This window comes from Oncorhynchus nerka, linkage group LG9b, assembly GCF_034236695.1.
Source record: "Oncorhynchus nerka isolate Pitt River linkage group LG9b, Oner_Uvic_2.0, whole genome shotgun sequence".
Lineage (NCBI taxonomy): Eukaryota > Metazoa > Chordata > Actinopteri > Salmoniformes > Salmonidae > Oncorhynchus > Oncorhynchus nerka.
The window spans coordinates 4,110,461-4,132,021 of record NC_088424.1 but is presented as its reverse complement, the minus strand read 5'-3'; the positions used below and the strand labels follow the sequence as shown (position 1 = coordinate 4,132,021).

General features: G+C 42.0%; 1 protein-coding gene across 2 annotated transcripts in view; it reads left to right on the top strand.

The window, feature by feature from the left end:
* The first annotated feature begins 647 nt into the window (after nucleotides 1-647).
* The window catches only part of LOC115114131 (potassium channel subfamily T member 2-like), a 75,982-nt gene continuing 55,068 nt past the window's right edge, over nucleotides 648-21,561 (top strand). Inside the window, exons 1-15 of one of the 2 annotated variants that reach the window (XM_029642138.2) lie at nucleotides 648-879; nucleotides 1,090-1,169; nucleotides 1,418-1,517; nucleotides 4,043-4,087; nucleotides 4,675-4,723; nucleotides 4,905-4,964; nucleotides 5,370-5,444; nucleotides 5,895-5,978; nucleotides 6,230-6,324; nucleotides 14,873-15,053; nucleotides 15,737-15,901; nucleotides 16,169-16,305; nucleotides 16,589-16,652; nucleotides 20,855-20,963; nucleotides 21,194-21,302. In XM_029642138.2, the coding sequence (XP_029497998.2) occupies nucleotides 785-879; nucleotides 1,090-1,169; nucleotides 1,418-1,517; nucleotides 4,043-4,087; nucleotides 4,675-4,723; nucleotides 4,905-4,964; nucleotides 5,370-5,444; nucleotides 5,895-5,978; nucleotides 6,230-6,324; nucleotides 14,873-15,053; nucleotides 15,737-15,901; nucleotides 16,169-16,305; nucleotides 16,589-16,652; nucleotides 20,855-20,963; nucleotides 21,194-21,302 (1,448 nt within the window). In that variant the 5' untranslated portion in view covers nucleotides 648-784. Of the gene's footprint in view, nucleotides 880-1,089; nucleotides 1,170-1,385; nucleotides 1,518-4,042; nucleotides 4,088-4,674; nucleotides 4,724-4,904; nucleotides 4,965-5,369; nucleotides 5,445-5,894; nucleotides 5,979-6,229; nucleotides 6,325-14,872; nucleotides 15,054-15,736; nucleotides 15,902-16,168; nucleotides 16,306-16,588; nucleotides 16,653-20,854; nucleotides 20,964-21,193; nucleotides 21,303-21,561 lie in introns of those variants that run through there. The other variant, XM_065013280.1, reaches the window with a different exon arrangement.

Genomic DNA, 21,561 nt, shown 5'->3' with positions numbered 1-21,561 from the left:
TGAGTTTTGCAAGATGAGGACAGGAGAGTGTAACGAGCTACGCGCTTCAGCACTCGGCAGTCCTGTGGGTTTGTATGGCCTACCACTTCGCGGCTGAGCCGTTGTTGCTCCTGGACGTTTCCACTTCACAATAACAGCCCTTACAGTTGACCGGGCAGCTCTAGCATGGCCAAAATTTGATGAACTCACTTGTTAGAAAAGTGGTATCCTATGACGGTGCCACGTTGAAAGTCACTGAGCTCTTCAGTAAGACCATTGTCCTGCCAATATTTGTCTATGGCGATTGCATGGCTCTGTGCTCAATTTTATACACCTGTCAGCAACGAGTGTGGCTGAAATAGCCAAATCTACTACTTTGAAGGGGTATCCACATAATTTTTTATATATAGTGTATATTCACATCATCATTATTAGCTTAATCATTATCACCAATAAACCGACGACTCCAATGACTGAGATGTGCGCTTTGGATGATGCTTGCAGTGAGATGACACATGCACAACGTCTCAAGAGCATAATGATGCTCTGGGTGTCTAGTCGCACACATGCACTCAAGGATGCTCAACAATGGGACGACTTTGAATAATTATCCTATATAGCTGCTTCCTTGTTTTCCAAATAATTAAACCATATTTTTGTGATGGATGCAGTCTTTTCGGGCACTTGGAATAAGGATGCACGACTGAGTGCAACAATTGATTTGAAACATTGTTATAAAAGTGTACATTTTGAGATCTGGATTGAGCTTTTGTTTCAACCGATGTAGCTACAGCTAAGGATAACTATGGTTGATTTGGAGAGCGAAGTACCCCGTCTTCCCCCGAGGTATAGATTCAGGGACTTACTCCTCGGGGACCAGAATTTACTAAATGATGACAGGTAGGTTGAGTTTGTTTGACATGTTAGCTTCAATTTAAAAAGAAAAGTGGTTTAAATCATGTGGTTTAACATTGTTGTATATTATTTAAGGGTTTGCACCTGTGGAATCCTTGCACTTGTTTAACATCCAGCCTTACCCATGTGAAAATGCTTAGTAAATATGACATTATTCATTTTATTTATAGAAACTAATATTACTCTTTTTTTAAGGGTGCAAGTCGAATTTTATGCCAATGAAAGTACTTTCAAAGAGACACTTAAACTGTTCTTCATCAAAAACCAAAGATCAAGTAAGTCATGTTTTTTAACTGTGTAGTCACAGTTGAACTACACTATATGCTGTTACTATCCATCTAATAAATCTTATTTGTACTTTGTTTTAAAAGACATAGTAAAAATACACCCGTTGCATCGGTAACAAATAGCAAACTGTTGAACCAGTTATATCAAAGGGGCCCGGAGATGTTCCTGGTCAGGTCACATGGTGAGGAAGTACTGACCCTAAGTATGACATATAACCTCTGTCTTTGTCTCCCAGGCCTGAGAATACAAGTGTTTGACTTCTCCCTAAAGGTCCTGAGCTGTATCTTATACATGTGTCGCGTAGTGACAGATGACCCATCCAAAGGACATGGCTGGTAAGGATAGTAATTTAATGTCTCGTAGGTACATGTACCACCTGGTCTTCACTGAATTGTCACAGAAATGTTGCATTTTTATGACTACAATTTGACAACAGCCTCTAACGATGGCCCTCAAGGTATAGTAATTCTCAGAGAAGAAACCAGGGATAATTAGTAGAGAATGTGGACTATTAGCTATTTCCATGCCATGGAAAATGTCTTACTAACCAGGTTTCCATCCAGCCATTTCATGCGAATGAATTACCCGTTGCATGAAAAAAAAATCGCAAATCGGGCTGATGGAAACAGAAAATGCCGGTTCACCTTTATAATGTCGACAGAGAATTAGTTCATTCGACATGGTGGGATCTGTTTGTGTCGGTATAATTAATTATGCAAAGTTCAAATACAGTAGGAATGTGTTATCACTGTGCATCATCGACTAGCAGAACCAAATGACCTGGATTGCAGTTGAGATTACATTAAAATACATGGTGCAAGTGATCAATGCCGTTCGATGTTCTGCTCAGATTATTATAGCAATTGTGGAAATCTCCACAGACCTGTGACAACCTATGCATGCTATCTTGAACATGATTACATAAAAACAAATTAATAGTTACAGTAACCTCAATGTGGCCATGTATGTGTTAAACATTTTTAAGGGTAAATGTTACATTAGTTTGTAAAATAACCTTAACTTTAGGCTATTTGCTGTATTACAAAGGTCATATTGAATTGTGTTAGGTTGGCAACGCAATGCAACCAAATATCAACATTTAAAGGTGTTGTATTCACAGCTTGAATAGTTCCATCTGAGCCACTGGCATAATCCCATTCTTTAACTTTTATTTTTGGAGTTTAAGTGGTGAATTCAGCATATCATTTGTTAACTTGTTGCCAAGTTAAAAGGCTATGTATTGTATTTCAAAAGAGATATTGAATTGAATTTAGCTGTCAGTGCAACCAAATATAAACATTTAAAGGGGATTTATATTCTGCTTGGATAGTTCCATCTGTGCCACTGACTTGGCTTTAATTCCATTTTTTCTACAAATTAATAATTGATATGCTGGATTCATGTTGGAAACCCAAGGCCTATTGTATTGTATATTTTCTGATGAATTCTGGGATGAAATTAAACAATAGTCGTTGATGACTTTGCAAATGCTATATAGGCCTAAATAGCATAATTGATTTATGAGGGATAAAGTATGGTTACATTTCATTTGCTCTTAAATCTACCCTGGAATGATTTCAATAGCAACAGGGAATCTATTTAGTTTTTACATGGCGATCTCTCAACAATCATTCTCACAGTAGCTCATCGGTAATAGTCAGTGACAAATATCATACATAGCTAAGAAGGGCTGAACTTGGTTAGAACCCTGGATAGGAGACCAAATGGTAGGTGTAGATACAGTAGATCAACTCTCCAGTAGGAAGTTCTGTCTGGTGTATTTTTTTTTCTGATAGTGGATATAATGTTGAAGATCTGACATTGTTTTAAAGGTACAAGCTCAACATATTTCAGGTTTGTCTATGTTGAAATTTGGTTACCATGATGATGTAATCCTGTGGCTGAAATGTCACCATCAAAACAACAGTTTACATTGATTACTTTTTTCAAATCCAATGTATTCTCCACTTAGATTCCACGCCACAATATGACAAATGATGTTGAACCAACGTTGATTCAACCAGTTTGTGCTCAATGGGATCAGTAGAGTTGAAGATTCTATGGAAACCCATTTAACTTGTACTTTTTATTCGGTACATGGGAATTTAACCACAGTTATTTTTATGTGCACTATGTCATCATGCACAGCCTTTTATCCGCAATAAGTCAGTTTGATGGAAATGCATCTCTGGTGGGGAAATGTCCATATTGTTTTATGCAGATTTGATTAATATTCACATGAAAATCTGTCGCCAATTGGAGGGAAACCTAGCTAACGACAATGATTTTAATACTTTCATTTCTATGCCTGGAAACAGAGGAAGTGAATGCACTGAACATGTACGGAATCATTCAATTCACTGTCTATCATTCTTTCTAGACACTAGCTCAGTGTTTCACAACTCCAGTCAAAACAGCAGTAAAAATGTAAAAAACTTAAACACATTTTTGTGATTCATGTCTGGGACTACAACAAAAATGTGTTTCAGTTAAAAAAATTGAATACATTTGTAAAAATGTCTAAAAACCTGTTTTCACTTCGTCATTATTGGGTTTTGTGTGTAGATTGATTAAGAAAAAATATAATTGAATCAATTTTACAACAAGGTTGTTTACGTAACAAAACGTGGGAAAGGGGAAGGGGTCTGAATACTTTCCAAATGCACTGTATATCAGTACACTCGTAACAACCTAAGCATTAAGAAACTTATATTAGATCAAATAAGTCTCATGTATCAAAATAGCAATACAGTCAGTTTCCTTGCCGTTGTCCTTGTTTTGAAATGACTGTCGAATTTAATTTTCTTCAATATTATTGTACATGGTGCATGTTAAATATTTTGAATTTTTTTCTCTACAGCTGGGGATGTCCCAATCAAACATACATCTTTTTAAAGATTGACTGGTGAGTGCTTACTCTCTCTACTCTTATCTAATAGTGTTAAATAAAACAGAAGCATATCCAGACCTAATAATATCAATATTACTTGGTAACAATGCATGTAATGCAATGTAACACACTCACTTAGAGAGGAAACATAGCAGAACAACGTGGTTCTGACCAAAATATCGGCCGCCATTTTCCCAACAATTCTACATGTTGAATTGGCACAAACAGGTGGTCGCTAGAACACACCACGCTGACTGCAAGCAATAGGACAGCCATCCACTGCTTTTAGCTGTTCGCCTTTTCTAAAGCCTTGTCAGATGTTTGTAGTGGTTTCATGTCTCAACCCTACACCAGTGTCCCTAAATCTACTCTCATACTAGGGTACCATCCTGAACAGAAACATTGTCCTACTTAGTCTAAGTTTGGGAAAACTCCTGGACAATGTATTGTTTTCAGGGACTCTTTTATCCAACATCAAGCACAACCAATGAGTTATTCTCTACACACCACTGATGGCTAGTTATTCTCTAGACATGATTCAAATCTCTCTCTTCATCTCAATCTCCAGGTGTAAACTAACACACAGCTTTTTCCCCCACCAGGTCTCCCATAATGTGGGTCGAACGAAGTCTTCTAATATGGCCGTTACAGGTGAAATATCTGCCAACAAATTTTCTTCATGATTTATTCAATTGTAGTTGTTTGCTAACTACTGTATACATGGGCACTATGCGGTTACTGCTGTTTGTCGTTTATTTTCTCAGTTAACCTGCTTCTCAGTCATTTTTTATGAGCCTCGATGAAAACAAAGAGTCTTCTATTTTTTCAACAGGTGTCTGTGGCAGTTATCTGTCTTTTTGAAACTGTTCTATTGACTTACCTGAGTTACAAGGTAAGTACCATCCCACTCCATAGGGTGTCACTCAGTCTAAGGAAACATTCATTGTAATGTCCCCTCTACAGTTATGTCAATATGTATATCTATATACAAAGTCAATAGATTGTGAAACAGATTAACTGAGATTTAAAAAAAAAAATGTAACCTTTATTTAACTAGGCAAGTCAGTTAAGAACAAATTCTTATTTACAATGACAGCCTACTGGGGAACGGTGCCTTGTTCAGGGGCAGAACGACAGATTTTTACCTTGTCAGCTTGGGGATTCGATCCGGCAACCTTTTGGTTCCTGGCCCAACACTCTAACCATTATGTCACAAAAGGAAGCAGAAGATAAACCCCCAAAAGGGCTAAAAGAGATACAAAGAAAGAAACATGACTGCTCTCTACTTTGTCCTCAGGGCAACATTTGGGAGCAGATCATTCGGTTGACGTTTATCCTGGAGATGGTGAACACAGTGCCTTTCCTGCTCACCGTAAGAGTTAACACACTCTAACAGGGCCTAGGATCAGATTTTCCATTTAAATAATAATTAAAAGGGGGGTGACCTGATCCTAGATCAGCACTCCCACTCTGAGACGTGAATATGGGCCCTGGAATCTAGCAAAACACAATGCTATGGCAGGGCTATTATGGTCTCATCCCATAGTCACAGCTAATGATGAACACGGCTGAATTCTAAATTGTATGTGGTTTTAACTGGGATTTTAAGAGGTTTTAAGTTACATCATATACTGTACGTACCTACAAACTCCTAGTAGTATATTTTGTCTCAGAGAGTATCATGACCAGAGTCTTCCCAGGTAACACAGCTACATTGCTGAAACATTGTGATAACCTATCTCTTTGTATCTGGCAACATTGTCAGGAATGTTTTGGGCTTCTATAGATGGGATAGCCTACAACAATCTCTGTGCTCTTTCAGGTCATGTGGCTCCCTCTGCGGAACCTTTTCATCCCAGTGTTCCTGAACTGCTGGTTGGCCAAGCATGCCTTGGAGAATATGATTGTGAGTGTTAACCTGCCTCAACTCCGATACGGCTGAATCAGCATGTCGCGATAGTGCTGCTGCCTCTGGACCACACATTACATCTGGAGGCAGCGGTTCGATCCCTGGTCCTGTCATTGCTCTATCCCTCTGTTCTGTCTCCCCATCTCAACTATGTGTACCTACCTTATTTAGCAATGAAATATTAAAAAACATCCTTTACAAAAATAGAGGTAAGAGGTTACCAACCATCCGTAACCTCTCCCCCCTAGAATGACCTGCATCGTGCCATACAGCGAACACAGTCTGCCATCTTCAACCAGGTGCTCATCCTCATCTCCACCCTCTTCTGCCTCATATTCACTTGGTGAGTGTGTGGGTGCGTGCGTGAATGTGTGTGCACTGGTAGATTGCAGTCTGCATCCCAAACATGGGCACTTCGAAAACCAATTTTAAATTAAGCAAACAATTAGTTTCAGAAACGACGATAAACAACAACAAAAAAGATGTTGGCACTTAGACTGAGAGGACATGCTAAATTGCTAACTCAATAAGTGGATGGAGGAGGCAAAGCACCCTGCTTTGGACCATCTCTCCCTCTCCCACATCCAATAGGATCTTACGGGGTCAGCCCAGATTGAATTGCTGGCCATTATCTGTGGTTTTCCACCTCAGAGCTTCAAGCACTTACAGTCATTTGCCACTAATGCACCACGTCTGACATCATATTTCTGGGTTACCAAGTGTACAGCTCTGGGACCTATTTTCTCCAGTGCACTCTGTGTAAATGGCATTACAAGGTCAATTACCTCGGAACAATTCCCTCAATATCTGGCTTCCTGTTGACTGCCACAAGACCATTAATGTAATGTGTGCGATGCCACAAAAGCAAGGTAGTGGCAGCAATTACTACTATATCCTGGAAAATGTATTTTTTAAGGAAAGTTGAAGGCACATATTCCAAAGAACCAACCCTGCACTCAACAGACAGTATTTCACTGTGTTTATTCGCGTTGCCTAGAACATTAAATATTCCACTGGGCACAGATATCAATTCAACGTCTATCCACATTGGTTCAGCGTAATTTTGCTGAAATTACATTAAAAAACGTTGACTGAACTAGTGTGCCTTGTTTTTAAGGTATAATGCTAGCACGATGTTGCCGTTGCTTTTCGTGATGGTAATAGAATGTCACAACACTGAATTGGTTTGTTATTGGTCAATAGACAGCTAGTCAGTAGACAGTTAGTCAAATGACCAGATGGAAGTGAAATGGAAGGACAGTGATTAGCTATGTTATCTAAGGTAGGGGTCCCCAATCTAGGGGCAACATTTTGTGTAGGGGCGTGGGACCTTCCTTGATTTGAGGGATAAAAAAATATATATATATATTTTTTACAATTTGCAAATGTTTATACCTAAAACACTCATCTGCTATGCTTTAGGCTAGAAACAAGTGGTAAAATGCCCGAGGACGACTCGACTCTGATGCACATGGGAATATCTTTGGTTTGTCTCTATGGCATTCAGAAGCTGAGCTACAACCTAAAGTTGAGATGTCAAACAAATTGGACTTTGCTTGGGAAGTAATCTTATACAATGTGTGAATCTGTCACTATGATTTGATCTTTCCAATGTCATCCCATATGAAAAAAACTGTCATATGTAGCACATTTGCATCTTTGGTCAAATGCATGTAATGCCTTAAAACGTATTCTGAGGGCTTTATTAGTCATGAATGTGTCTGTTTATGATGGACGTGTTTTTATTTCTGCTTGCATTTTGTATTTACAGTACCTTCGGAAAGTTTTCAGACCCCTTGACTTTTTCCACATGTTGTTACATTACAGCCTTATTCTAAAATGGATTCAATAAAAAACAATTCCTCAGCAATCTACACACAATACCCCATAATGACGAAGAGGAAAACAGGTTCAGACATTTTTGCACATTTATTAAAAATAAACAGAAATACCTTATTTACATAAGTATTCAGACCCTTTGCTATGAGACTCGAAATTGAGCTCAAGTGCATTCTGTTTCCATTGCTCATCCTTGAGATGGTTCTACAACTTGATCGGAGTCCACCTGTGGTAAATTCAACTGATTGGACATGATTTGGAAAGGCACACACCTGTCTATATAAGGTCCCACAGTTGACAGTGCATGTCAGAGCAAAAACGAAGCCATGAGGTCGAAGGAATTGTCCTTGAATCTCTGAGGCAGGATTGTGTCGAGGAACAGATCTGGTGAAGGGTACCAAACAAATGTCTGCAGCTTTGAAGGTCCCCAAGAACACAGTGGCCTCCATCATTCTTAAATGGAAAAAGTCCAACAGGACAATGACCCTAAGAACACAGCCAAGACAATGCTGGAGGGGCTTCGGGATAAGTCTTCTCCAGGGACCATACTGTACGCCAAAATTAGCTGCAGGGAACGAGAGTGGAGCCCATGAAAACACAGACACTAGTAGGACAGAAATCTCTTACTATTAGTTAAATACGAATTGTTAACCATTAATATCAAATGGATCAGTTAAATACAGTTGAAGTCGGAAGTTTACATACACTTAGGTTGGAGTCATTAAAACTTGTTTTTCAACCACTCCACACATTTTTTGTTAACAAACTATAGTTTTGGCAAGTCGATTAGCACATCTACTTTGTGCATGACACAAGTAATTTTTCCAACAATTGTTTACAGACAGATTATTTCACTTAAAATTCACTGTACCACAATTCCAGTGGGTCAGAAGTTTACATACATTAAGTTGACTGTGCCTTTAAACAGCTTGGAAAATTCCAGAAAATTATGTCATGGCGTTAGCTTCTAATAGGCTAATTGACATAATTTTAGTCAATTGGAGGTGTACCTGTGGATGGATTTCAAGGCTGATTTTCAAACTTAAATTAAATAAAATTAAATAAAATCAGCCAAGACCTCAGATAAAAATTGTAGACCTCCACAAGTATGGTTCATCCTTGGGAGCAATTTCCAAATGCCTGAAGGCACCACATTCATCTGTACAAACAATCATACGCAGGTATAAACACCATGGGACCACACAGCTGTCATACCGCTCAGGAAGGAGATGCGTTCTGTCTCTGAGAGATGAACGTACTTTGGTGTGAAAAGTGGAAATCAGTCCCAGAACAACAGCAAAGGTCCTTGTGAAGATGCTGGAGGAAACAGGTACAAAAGTATCTATATCCATAGTAAAACGAGTCCTATATCGAAATAACCTGAAAGGCCGCTCAGCAAGGAAGAAGCCACTGCTCCAAAACCGCCATAAAAAAGCCAGACTACAGTTTGCAACTGTAGAAATGTCCTCTGGTCTGATGAAACAGAAATATAACTGTTTGGCCATAATGACCATTGTTATGTTTGGAGGAAAAAGTGGGAGGCTTGCAAGCCAAAGAACACCATCCCAACTGTGAAGCAAGGGGGTGGCACCATCATGTTGTAGGGGTGGTTTGCTGCAGGAGGGACTGGTGCACATCACGAAATAGATGGCATCATGAGGAAGTAAAATTACGTGGATATATTGAAGGAACATCTCAAGACATAAGTCAGGAAGTTAAAGCTTGGTCGCAAATGGGTCTTGCAAATGAACAATGACCCCAAGCATGCTTCAAAAGTTGTGGCAAAAGGGCTTAAAAAGTCAAGGTATTGGAGTGGTCTTCACAAAGCCCTGACCTCAAACTTATAGAAAATCTGTGGGCAGAACGTTCCAGTATGGAACGAACGGAGTACGCCGGGGCCCCCTCGGTGTCCAGAGGAGGCGGAGGAAACTCCCGCACCTCAGACTCCTGGAGCGGGCCAGCCACCGCCGGCCTGAGGAGAGACACATGGAACGAGGGTTTTATTGCAAACACCGGGGCCTCACTGCAATGACGGTCTGCGCCAACTTTCTGGCGCAGCATGGCGCTTAAGATGGACATGGGCGGCGGCCCGTTTCCTCCACGCGCCGGAACCAGTCGTCCACCACAGGAGCCTCGGTCTGACTCTGATGCCAAGGAGCCAGAACCGGCTGATACCCAAATACACACTGGAAGGGAGAGAGGTTAGTGGAGAAGTGGCGGTGCGAGTTCTCGGCCATCTCTGCCCAGGGCACGAACGCTGCCCACTCCCCTGGCCGGTCCTGGCAGTAAGACCTCAGAAACCTAACCACATCCTGGTTAACTCTCTCCACCTGCCCGTTACTCTTGGGGTAAAAACCTGAGGTAAGGCTGACCGAGACCCCCAGACATTCCATGAATGCCCTCCAGACCCTCGACGTGAACTGGGGACCCCGATCAGACACTATATTCTCAGGCACCCTGTGCCGGAAAACGTGTGTAAACAGAGCCTCCGCAGTCTGTAGGGCCGTAGGGAAGTTAAAGTTAAACAATTTAAAGGTAATGCTTCCAAATACTAATTGAGTGTATGTAAACTTCTGACCCACAGGGAATGTGATGAAAGAAATAAAAGCTGAAATAAATCATTCTCTCTACTATTATTCTGACATTTCACATTCTTAAAATAAAGTGGGGATCCTAACTGACCTAAAACAGGGACTTGCATTAGGATTAAATGTCAGGAATTGTGAAAAACGGAGTTTAAATGTATTTGGCTAAGGTGTATGTAAACTTCCGACTTCAACTGTACGTACTGTTTCTACCACAACTGTCAACTGTGGGACCTTATATAAACAGGTCTGTGCCTTTCAAAATCATGTCCAATCAATTGAATTTACCACAGTTGTAGAAACATCTCAAGGATGATCAATGGAAATAGGATTCACCTGGCTCAATTTCGAGTCTCATTGCAAAGCGTCTGAATAGTTATGTAAATAAGGTATGTGTTTTTTATTTGTAATACCTTTGCAAAAATGTCTAAAACCCTGTTTTCACTTTCTCATTATGGGGTATTGTGTGTAGTTTGATGAGTAAAAAAATGTATTATCAATTTTAATATAAGTCTGTAACGTAACAACGTGGGAAAAGTCAAGGGGTATAAATACTTTCCGAATGCACTGTATATATATGCTTTAAATACATTCCATAATATATTTCGGAAAGTATTTCAAATCTATTAAATATACAGTACCTGTCAAAAGTTTGGACACCTACTCATTTTATTTTTTCTATATAGAATAATAGTGAAGGGATCAAAATGATGAAATAACATATATATTATATCATGTAGTAACCAAAAACGTGTTAAACAAATCAAAATATATGTTATATTTGAGATTCTTCAAAGGAGCCACGCTTTGCCTTGATGACAGCTTTTCACACTCATGGCGTTCTCTCAATCAGCATCATGAGGTAGTCACCTGGAATGCATTTCAATTAACAGGTGTGCCATGTTAAAGTTAATTTGAGGAATTTCTTTCAATTTTAATGCGTTTGAAGAAATCAGTTATGTTGTGACATGGTAGGGGAAGTATACAGATGATAGCCTTATTTGGTAAAAGGCCAAGTCCATATTAATGCAAGATCAGCTCAAATAATCAAAGAGAAACGACAGTCCATCATTACTTTAAGACGTGAAGTTCAGTAAATTCGGAAAATCTCAAGTTTCATCAAGCGGCGCCGCAAAAACCATCAAGGGCTATGTTGAATCTGGCTCTCATGAGGACCGCCACAGGAAAGGAAGACCCAGAGTTACCTCTGCTGCAGAGGATAAGGGGAGACAGGTAGTCTAGTGGTTAGAGCGTTGGGCCAGTAACTGAAAGGTTGATGGATTGAATCCCGAGGTGACAACATTTACATCATTTAAGTCATTTAGCAGACGCTCTTATCCAGAGCGACTTACAAATTGGTGCATTCACCTTATGACATCCAGTGGAACAGTAGTGCATCTAAATCTTTTAAGGGGGTGAGAGGGATTACTTTATCCTATCCTAGGTATTCCTGAAAGAGGTGGGGTTTCAGGTGTCTCCGGAAGGTGGTGATTGACTCCGCTGTCCTGGCGTCGTGAGGGAGTTTGTTCCACCATTGGGGGGCCAGAGCAGCGAACAGTTTTGACTGGGCTGAGCGGGAACTGTACTTCCTCAGTGGTAGGGAGGCGAGCAGGCCAGAGGTGGATGAACGCAGTGCCCTTGTTTGGGTGTAGGGCCTGATCAGAGCCTGGAGGTACTGAGGTGCCGTTCCCCTCACAGCTCCGTAGGCAAGCACCATGGTCTTGTAGCGGATGCGAGCTTCAACTGGAAGCCAGTGGAGAGAGCGGAGGAGCGGGGTGACGTGAGAGAACTTGGGAAGGTTGAACACCAGACGGGCTGCGGCGTTCTGGATGAGTTGTAGGGGTTTAATGGCACAGGCAGGGAGCCCAGCCAACAGCGAGTTGCAGTAATCCAGACGGGAGATGACAAGTGCCTGGATTAGGACCTGCGCCGCTTCCTGTGTGAGGCAGGGTCGTACTCTGCGGATGTTGTAGAGCATGAACCTACAGGAACGGGCCACCGTTCCAGGTAAATATCTGTCGTTCTGCCCCTGAACAAGGCAGTAAACCCACTGTTCCTAGGCTGTCATTGTAAATAAGAATTTGTTCTTAACTGACTTGCCTAGTTAACTCTAATTCACTTTTTTAAAACCTATATTTAACTGCACCTCAGGTTGCAGCCCAAATAAATACATCACAGAGTTCAAGTAACAGACACATTTCAACATCAACTGTTCAAAGGAGACTGTGAATCTGGCCTTCATGGTTGAATTGCTGCAAAGAAACCACTACTAAAGGACACCAATAATAAGAGACTTGCTTGGGCTAAGAAACATAAGCAAAGGACATTAGACCGGTGGAAATCTGTCCTTTGGTCTGATGAGTCCAAATTTTAGATGTTTAGTTCCAAGCACTTTGTCTTTGTGAGACGCAGAGTAGGTGAACGGATGTTCTCCGCATGTGTGGTTCCCACCGTGAAGCATGGAGGAGGTGGTGTGATGGTGTGGGGGTGCTTTACTGGTGACACTGTCGCTGATTTATTTAGAATTCAAGGCACACTTAACCAGCATGGCTACCACAGCATTCTGCAGTGATATGCCATCCCATCTGGTTTGTGCTTAGTGGGACTATCACCTCCAGGCTGTGTAAGGGCTAGTTCACCAAGGAGAGTGATGGAGTGCTGAATCAGATGACCTGGCCTCCATAATCACTCGACCTCAACCTAATTGAGATGGTTTGGGATGAGTTGGACCGCAGAGTGAAGGAAAAGCAGCCAACAAGTGCTCAGCATACTTGGGAACTTCTTCAAGACTATTGGAAAAGCATTCCAGGTGAAGCTGGTTGAGGGAATGCCAAGAGTGTGCAAAGTTGTCATCAAGGCAAAGGGTGGCTACTTTGAAGAATCAAAAAATATATGTTGATTTGTTAAACACTTTTTTAGGTTACTATAAGATTCCATATGTGTTATTTCATAGTTTTGATGTCTTCACTATTATTCTACAATGTAGAACATAGTAAAATAAAGAAAATCCCTGGAATGAGTAGGTAATGGCCTTGGGGAAATGGCCGCTAAGTGATCTCAGTTCTGCCTTTTGCCGCCCTGCCCATAATGTGTGTGTGTGCGTGTGTGCGAACGTAGTGTTTTTTTCTCTGTCCCTGTATGGTCATAAAGTGATACTCATGATGATGGTCACACACACACGCACGTGCGTACACACCCTTGTCTGGTAGTCTGTCAGTTATCAGTTCTCAAAACAACATATACGTTATAGATGATATTAAGATGTATACGATGTAAAAAACAATATGTAAAAATGGATATTAAATGAAATCATGTTGAGACACACTTATGTCTGTGTAGACAGAATATTCCTCTTAAGGTCTGTTTGTCCTGGCTGGTAAATTTAGGTTTACTGGAATGACGACATTGCTCCATGTAAACGTTCCTCTAAAAAATAAGAATAGAACACTCTTTCAGTTGGCCAAGTTGTACTAATCGATGTATTGGACCAGTGGGATCACAGGTTAAGCTACTTCCAATGTCAGTACATGACTGACCACAACATTCAACAACAAAAAACTGATGGGATGGATACTATGTATTCATGCAAGAATTGAGAAAAATACGTTTCCATAATATGCAGAGCATTTTTGTTAATAAATACATCCTCAGATATATTTGAGGGAATACAGTATATCGATCATCATTAACAATAAAAAAAAATCTAAACAAATCACTTTCATTTGGTCACATACACATGGTTAGCAGATGTTAATGCGAGTGTAGCGAAATGCTTGTGCTTCTAGTTCCAACAGTGCAGTAATATCTAACAAGTAATCTTAACAATTCCACAACAACTCCCTAATACACACCAATCTAGTAAATGGATGGAATAAGAATATGTACATATACATTTTTTTCGATGAGCGATATATGTTACAAAGAGATTTCAGGATATATGCCTGGCTTTGGGGAGTTCAGTTGAAAGTCTTGTAGGTTGATGTTTCTTCTCGGCTAAAACCTTATGGGCCGGTTTCCCGGAGACAGATTAAGTTTAGTCCCGGTCCAAAAAACTAACTGAGAATTTCAGTTGAAAGAGCTTTTTAGTCAATGAGTAACATTCAAGGAGTAACAGTAACAACTGTCCAGAAAACTGTCCCTATGTGCAGTACCAATAGTTTTTCTTGACCATCTACCTTAGTTAAAGGTTAAAGGACACAGTGTTTTTCCTGGTTTGGTCATGTGGTCTGGAAAAAGTCTTGGCCCTACTTCATATGTTTCAGTGTTGTAGACACCAAGGGCCAATTTCCCCAACACAGACTAAGTCTAGTCCTGGACTAAAACACAAACTCAATGTAGAACCTCAAATGAAAATCCTTAAAAATCAAAGACTTGGCTTAATCTGTGTCTAGTAAACTGTCCCCAAATGATGCAATGACACCACTCCCTTCACAACCTCTGTGTTACTGCTTCCTGTATCCCTGGTAGTATCTGTGGAATCCAGCACCTGGAGCGGGCGGGCAAGAACCTGACGTTGTTCGACTCCTGGTACTTCTGTGTTGTCACGTTCTCCACAGTGGGTTACGGCGACGTCACGCCCAACGTGTGGCCCTCCAAACTGCTGGTGATCATCATGATCTCAGTGGCCCTTGTGGTGCTGCCCATTCAGGTGAGAGAGTTGGCCAAACACACACACACGCACACACACATTGCACCGCACATACAGACAGACAGACACACACAAAATGACCACATTGTTTGCTAAAGGGAAATCAATTGGGCTAATGTTTGGACATCTAGGAAATGCCAAATTGATAGAACACATGCGAGTAGGGAGTCAGCTGAACTAGACGGTGCATAATCGTGCTCGAGGCATTGCAGAGGCATTGGTAGGCCAAAAGTATCCCTACTGCTGCTGTTCTGCCATACTCCCTGTAAACATATTGCCATAAAATGAAGACAAAACAGGCAATTTAATGTGGCCTTTTTTATGGACACAATTTCAATGTTCTGTTGAAGCAGCTTTTTTCTAGTACTAGTCCTGGAGACCCGAAGGGTATGCAGGCTTTTGTACTGTCTAGCTGTAATAACACACCTGACTTGATGATTAGTTGACTGTATGAATCAGGCGTGTTGGTACTGGGCTGGAGAAAATAATAGCTCAATAGGACCAGGATGGAAGAACACAGCGATAAAAGATAAACGCTTTAATCTATATTACGAAATGTGTCGGATTGGGTGAACTGTATGCATTTAGCCATGCATTTAGCCTATTTGGTTGATTTGAGCATTTGTTTTGCACAACATGAGCAGTATTAGTAAGGTGTGCCTGTGCTGGGCGCTTTTGGTCAGTTTGAGCAGCTGGCCTACCTGTGGATGGAGAGACAGAAGTCGGGGGGGAACTACAGCCGTCACCGGGCCCAGACGGAGAAACATGTGGTGCTGTGTGTCAGCTCCCTCAAGATAGACCTCCTGATGGACTTCCTCAATGAGTTCTACGCCCACCCCGGGCTGCAGGTGTGTGTGTGTGTGTGTGTGTGTGTGTGTGTGTGTGTGTGCATGCATGCGTGTGGGTGGGTGATTGAGTTTGTGTGTGCGTGCGTGTATGCTTGGGTTTGTTCATTCATGCACGTAATAGGAAAGGTTTTAAAACACTTGGCAACAGAAATGTGCATTACTTATTAGACAAGTCCAGGTAGTCCCCCCCTGTTTAAGTCTGTTTTCGTCTATTTGGTGTCGAATGAACAAGACCCAGGCTGTTCCTCGGTGTTCCTCCTCATTCAGGACTACTACGTCATCATCCTGTGTCCGACAGAGATGGACCCCCAGGTTCGTCGGGTCCTCCAGATCCCCCTGTGGTCCCAGCGTGTCATCTATCTCCAGGGGTCAGCCCTCAAAGACCAGGACCTCATACGGGCCAAGTGAGTCACCAACACTAAGGGCTGTGTCTCATTCCGCTAAAATAGTTTCCTCTCTTTGGATCTTTGGTCTCCTTTCCTTCAACTGCACTGATGTGGAAGAGCTGGACTGGTAAAAAACAATAGTGAATAGGCAATAGGCATCCACCATATTTCTTTCCTTTCACCTCTCCTATGTTTAAGATGAGTGTGGGTAGGTATACAGTTGGAGAGGAGATGAGAGGAAGCCACTGTAGAGTATTGAGATGTTACCACTTGGTATTGAATGGCTGTCCTTCTTTTCCAGACTGGACAATGCCGAGGCTTGTTTCATCCTAAGCAGTCGCTGTGAGGTGGACCGCACTGCCGCAGTACGTACATTTGCTACTATTACCGCTACAACAAGTGTTAAATCAGTGGCAGACTGGGACCAAGAGACCAGTCCACTGGCCTAAGGAGTGACCAGCCCACCAGGCATTTGTCCAAACTATCAGAACTCAGGATAAGACCCAGATGCGACAGCTAGAGTCACAGATGTCTATTGACCCAAAACAGGGGGCAGGCAAAAGACAGGTCAAAGAGGTCCATAATCCAGGGCAGAGTCAATAAGGTACAGAACAGCAGGCAGGCTCGGGGTGAGGACAGGCAAAGGTTCATAAACAGGTCAGAGTCAGGCAGGTACAGAATGGCAGGTAGGCTCGGGGTCAGGGCAGGCAGAATGGTCAGAACTGGGGAAACTAGGGAACAGAACTTGAGCAAGCAGGGAGATGGGAAAACATACTGGTAGGCCCTGACAAGATGAACTGGCAACAGACAGAGAACACAGGTATAAATACACAGGGAATAATGAGGAAGATGGGTGACACCTGGAGGGGGGTGGAGACAAGCACAAAGACAGATGACACAGATCAGGGTGTGACAGACTTTTTGTGTTAGCTTGAGGTTAAATTCATATTTTGTTCATTGCTGAATATTCGTTAAAAACACTTGCTGATACCCAAGGCATTTTAGCCAGTGTACAGTAATATTATTAGATCCTTTTAGTTTCAGCTAGTCTGATTATTTAAAGTACAGATTTTTTCCTCTATTTGCCCTCACCAGTACACCATTTGTCTGTTGTTCTCTCTGGCAGAGTTCAGTCTGAACTGTACTTCTAGTGAGTGTAGGGTATATAAACTGAAAGAAATACATAGAGTGGAGTTAGACTGGAGTTGTATAGTACTACTGAAAGTAAAGACAAAGTCATAGTGCAAATTATACTGTGACATTCAGGGGGTGTCCTAAGCATAAAGGAACATTAGTGGCTTATGTAGCATTTGCATTTTTAAAATTTATTTAACCTTTATTTAACTAGGCAAGTCAGTTAAGAACAAATTCTTAATTTACAATGACGGCCTACCCCAGCCAAACCCTCCACTAACCCGGAAGACGCTGGGTCAATTGTGCACCGCCCTATGGGACTCCCGATCACGGCCGGTTGTGATACAGCCCGGACTCAAACCAAGGTCTGTAGTGACTCCTCTAGCTCGGAGATGTAGTGCCTTAGACCCCTGCGCCACTCGGGAGCATTAGCATTATGTGAATAAACAACATGTGGTCATTAGGTCAATACAGACCTGAATGGGCACTAGCAAACCATATGCTAAAGGTTACTATTAGTTAGCATAGTAATATCTACACGTTCTCTTCCATGTGAATATTAACGTTTTTAAAAATGGAAAATTATCTGCCATGACTACAAGGTCCGATAGGAATTCAAGAAACTCAGTGAGGAATGCTGTTTATGGCCCAGGAGGCCTGTACACAGTAGCTATAAAAAGTGATTGAGTAGGCTGCATAAATTTCATGACTAGAAGTTCAAAACACGAAAATGCAGTCTTTTTTTTTTTTTTTGTAAATTGAAATTTGCTATCATAAATGTTAGCAACACCTCCGGCTTTGCGGGATGTGCAGCGGATATGGTCACTAGTGTCACCAGGAGGTGAGGCCTCATTTAACACAATAAATTCATGTGTTCAATGTTTCAGTCAAGCCAATCACATCAAGATTAGGATCAGTGATTAGTTCATTGACTATGGCTGCCTTGGAAGTGAGATCTAATTTATTAAGTATCCCTATTTTGAGATGTGAGATATCACAATCTCTTTCAATAATGACAGGAACGGAGGAGGTCTTTATTCCAGTGAGATTGCTAAGGCGAACACCGCCATGTTTAGTTTTGCCCAACCTAGGTCGAGTCACGGACACGGTCTCAATGGGAATAGCTAAGCTAACTACACTGACTGTGCTCGTGGCAGACTCCACTAAGCTGACAGGCTGGCTAACAGCCTGCTGCCTGACCTGCACCCTATCTCATTGTGGAGCTTGAGGAGTTAGAGCCCTGTCTATGTTCGTGGAAAAGATGAGAGCACCCCTCCAGCTAGGATGGAGTCTGTCACTCCTCAGCAGGCCAGGCTTGGTCCTGTTTGTTGGTGAGTCCCAGAAAGAGGGCCAATTATCTGTAGATTTTCTTTTTTGGGAGGGGTAGAAAACAGTTTTCAACCAGCGATTGAGTTGTGAGACTCTGCTCATCACTCCCCCTAACTGGGAGGGGGCCAGAGACAATTACTCAATGCCGACACATATTTGTAGCTGATTTACACGCTGAAGCTATGTTGAGCTTGTTTCATCTTAACATTGTTGGTGCCGACGTGGATTACAATATCCCTATACTCTCTACACTCACCAGTTTTAGCCTTAGCCAGCACCATCTTTAGATTAGCCTTAACGTCGGTAGCCCTGCCCTCTGGTAAACAGTGTATGATGATGTATGATGAACAGCTGGATGATTAGTTTTAAGTCTAATACTGCGTGTAATGGAGTCGCTAATGACTAGGGTTTTCAATTTGTCAGAGCTAATGGTGGGAGGCTTCGGTGTCTCAGACCCCGTAACGGGAGGAGGAGAGACCAGAGAAGGCTCGCCCTCTGACTCCGACCCGTTGCTTAAAATGACTATTTATGTAGCGATCACCGTATGTTGTGGAATTTCAGCCCGCTAGCGGGTTCCGTGCGCAGAGAGGGTAATGGGGAGAACCGGTTGAAAGTTTCTGTCGCTGAATGAGCAACACTGGTTGAGCATTCCTACCAGAAGCCATGAGAAAATTGTCCGGGGACTGTGCGTGGGGATTTATACTACTATCTGTACTTATTGGTGGCACAGACATGGTTTCATCCTTTCCTACACTTAAATGACCCTTGCCTAACGATTGCGTCTGAATCTGGGCTTGCAACACAGCTATCCTCGCCATAAGGCAATTGTTCCCCTGTAAATGATGAGTACAGCGACTGCAATTAGAAGGCATAATGTTATTCTTACTGCTTAGCTTTGGCTGGTGGAGGTCCTGACGAACCACGTCCAGATAAAGCGTCCCGGGGTGAAAAAGTTGAATGAAAGAAGTCGAGCGAGGGAATAAATAAAAAATAAAAAACGGTAATAAAAAAAATTAAAAACGTAAAGTTGGTAGGTAGCAAAGTAAGGTTAGCAACAAACCGCACAGCAGCACGTAAACAAGTCTACAAGTTGAAACATGCTGAAACAAGAGGTGATGGCAGTGAATGAATGGCATGACAATGGCCTCAGGATCTTGTCACGGTATGTCTGTGCATTCAAAATGCAATTATGTTCATTGTCCGTAGCTTATGCCTGCCCGTACCATAACCTCACCGTCACCATGGGGCACTCTGTTCACAATGTTGACATCAGCAAACCACTCTCCCACACAACGCCATACACGCTGTCTGCCATCTGCACCGTACAGTTGAAACCAGGATTCATCTGTGAAGAGCACACTTCTCCAGCGTGCCAGTGGCCATCGAAAGGGAGTATTTCACCACTGAATTTGGTTACGACGCCAAACTGCAGTTAGGTCAAGACCCTGGTGAGGACAATGAGCATGCAGATGAGCTTCCCTGAGACAGTTTCTGACAGTTTGTGCAGAAATTCTTCAGTTGAGCAAACCCACAGTTTCATCAGCTGTCCGTGTGGCTAGTCTCAGACGATCCCACTTGTGAAAAGCAAAATTTCCTCTCAGCCTGTCAAAATGTGTAAAATCGAATGAGATTAGCTATAATACTAATTTTTCTCTGCCCCATGGAAGGGGGGGGCTTGCTCTGACTTCGCGGGGGGGAGCGAAACTGCGCTATGACACTGTTCTGAACATGTCATTATGAGTAGATTCGCATTGAAGAATTCATGAAACCACCAGTACTATACAAGATACACAAAATAATGAGGCGACAGGGACTAACGTATAAGACCAAAAAAAGACACCACAAAAATGTATCACAATTGGCGAAAGCCAGTTTGAAGAATTATTGCTTGAGCTCAGACTTAAAGGAGTGGTGGTCTGGGGCTTGCGGAGATGGAGCGTGAGCTTGTTCCAAAGCCAGGGCCCGAGACCCCAGAGTGCTCGGTAACCCATTGTTTTTAGGCGCCAATGTTATAACCACACTGCAGTGCATAAAGCAATGTTGCTTTAAACAGCTCTAACAAATGTACCTCTGATGTGTCTCTGTTGTCTTGTTTGCCTCTAAGGACCATCAGACAATTCTGCGAGCTTGGGCTGTGAAGGATTTCGCTCCAAAGTGCCCCATTTATGTCCAGATTCTGAAGCCAGAGAATAAATTCCATGTGAAATTTGCAGGTAAAGACGGATGAATGTACTGTTAAGAAACATTTGTTTAGATGATGTGGGACCTTGGCATAGATTCTTTGGGAATATCCTGAATTGTAGCCCCAATAATGGGTTGACCCTTCCTTCTCTAGTTTTGCATTTATATTTTCTCTATGTATTCCGGTTCGTCTCATTGAGTCTCATCTCAGTAATACTCTTTTTAAAATGTAGTCAAATGTTATTATTCTCTTTTGCCTTAGATCATGTTGTGTGTGAGGAGGAATTCAAGTACGCCATGTTGGCCCTGAACTGCATCTGTCCAGCAACCTCCACCCTCATAACCCTACTGGTCCACACTTCACAGGGCCTGTAAGTACACAACCACCCTCCACCCTCATATCTAGTCAACACTTCAATAGTGTACACTCCATAAGATCTGCAAAGTACAGTAGGCAACGCGCCAACCCACCGAGTCTCTACCCAATTCTTTACTCTACCCATCAAGTCGTCGAAAAGGAACAAATGCCACAGACCCTCATGTGATACCTGTTCAATTGTCTGCAGCGAAAGCCTAAACTAAACCCAGCTAAACGGTTACACTTCATATGAATACCCTCTTCATGACTCT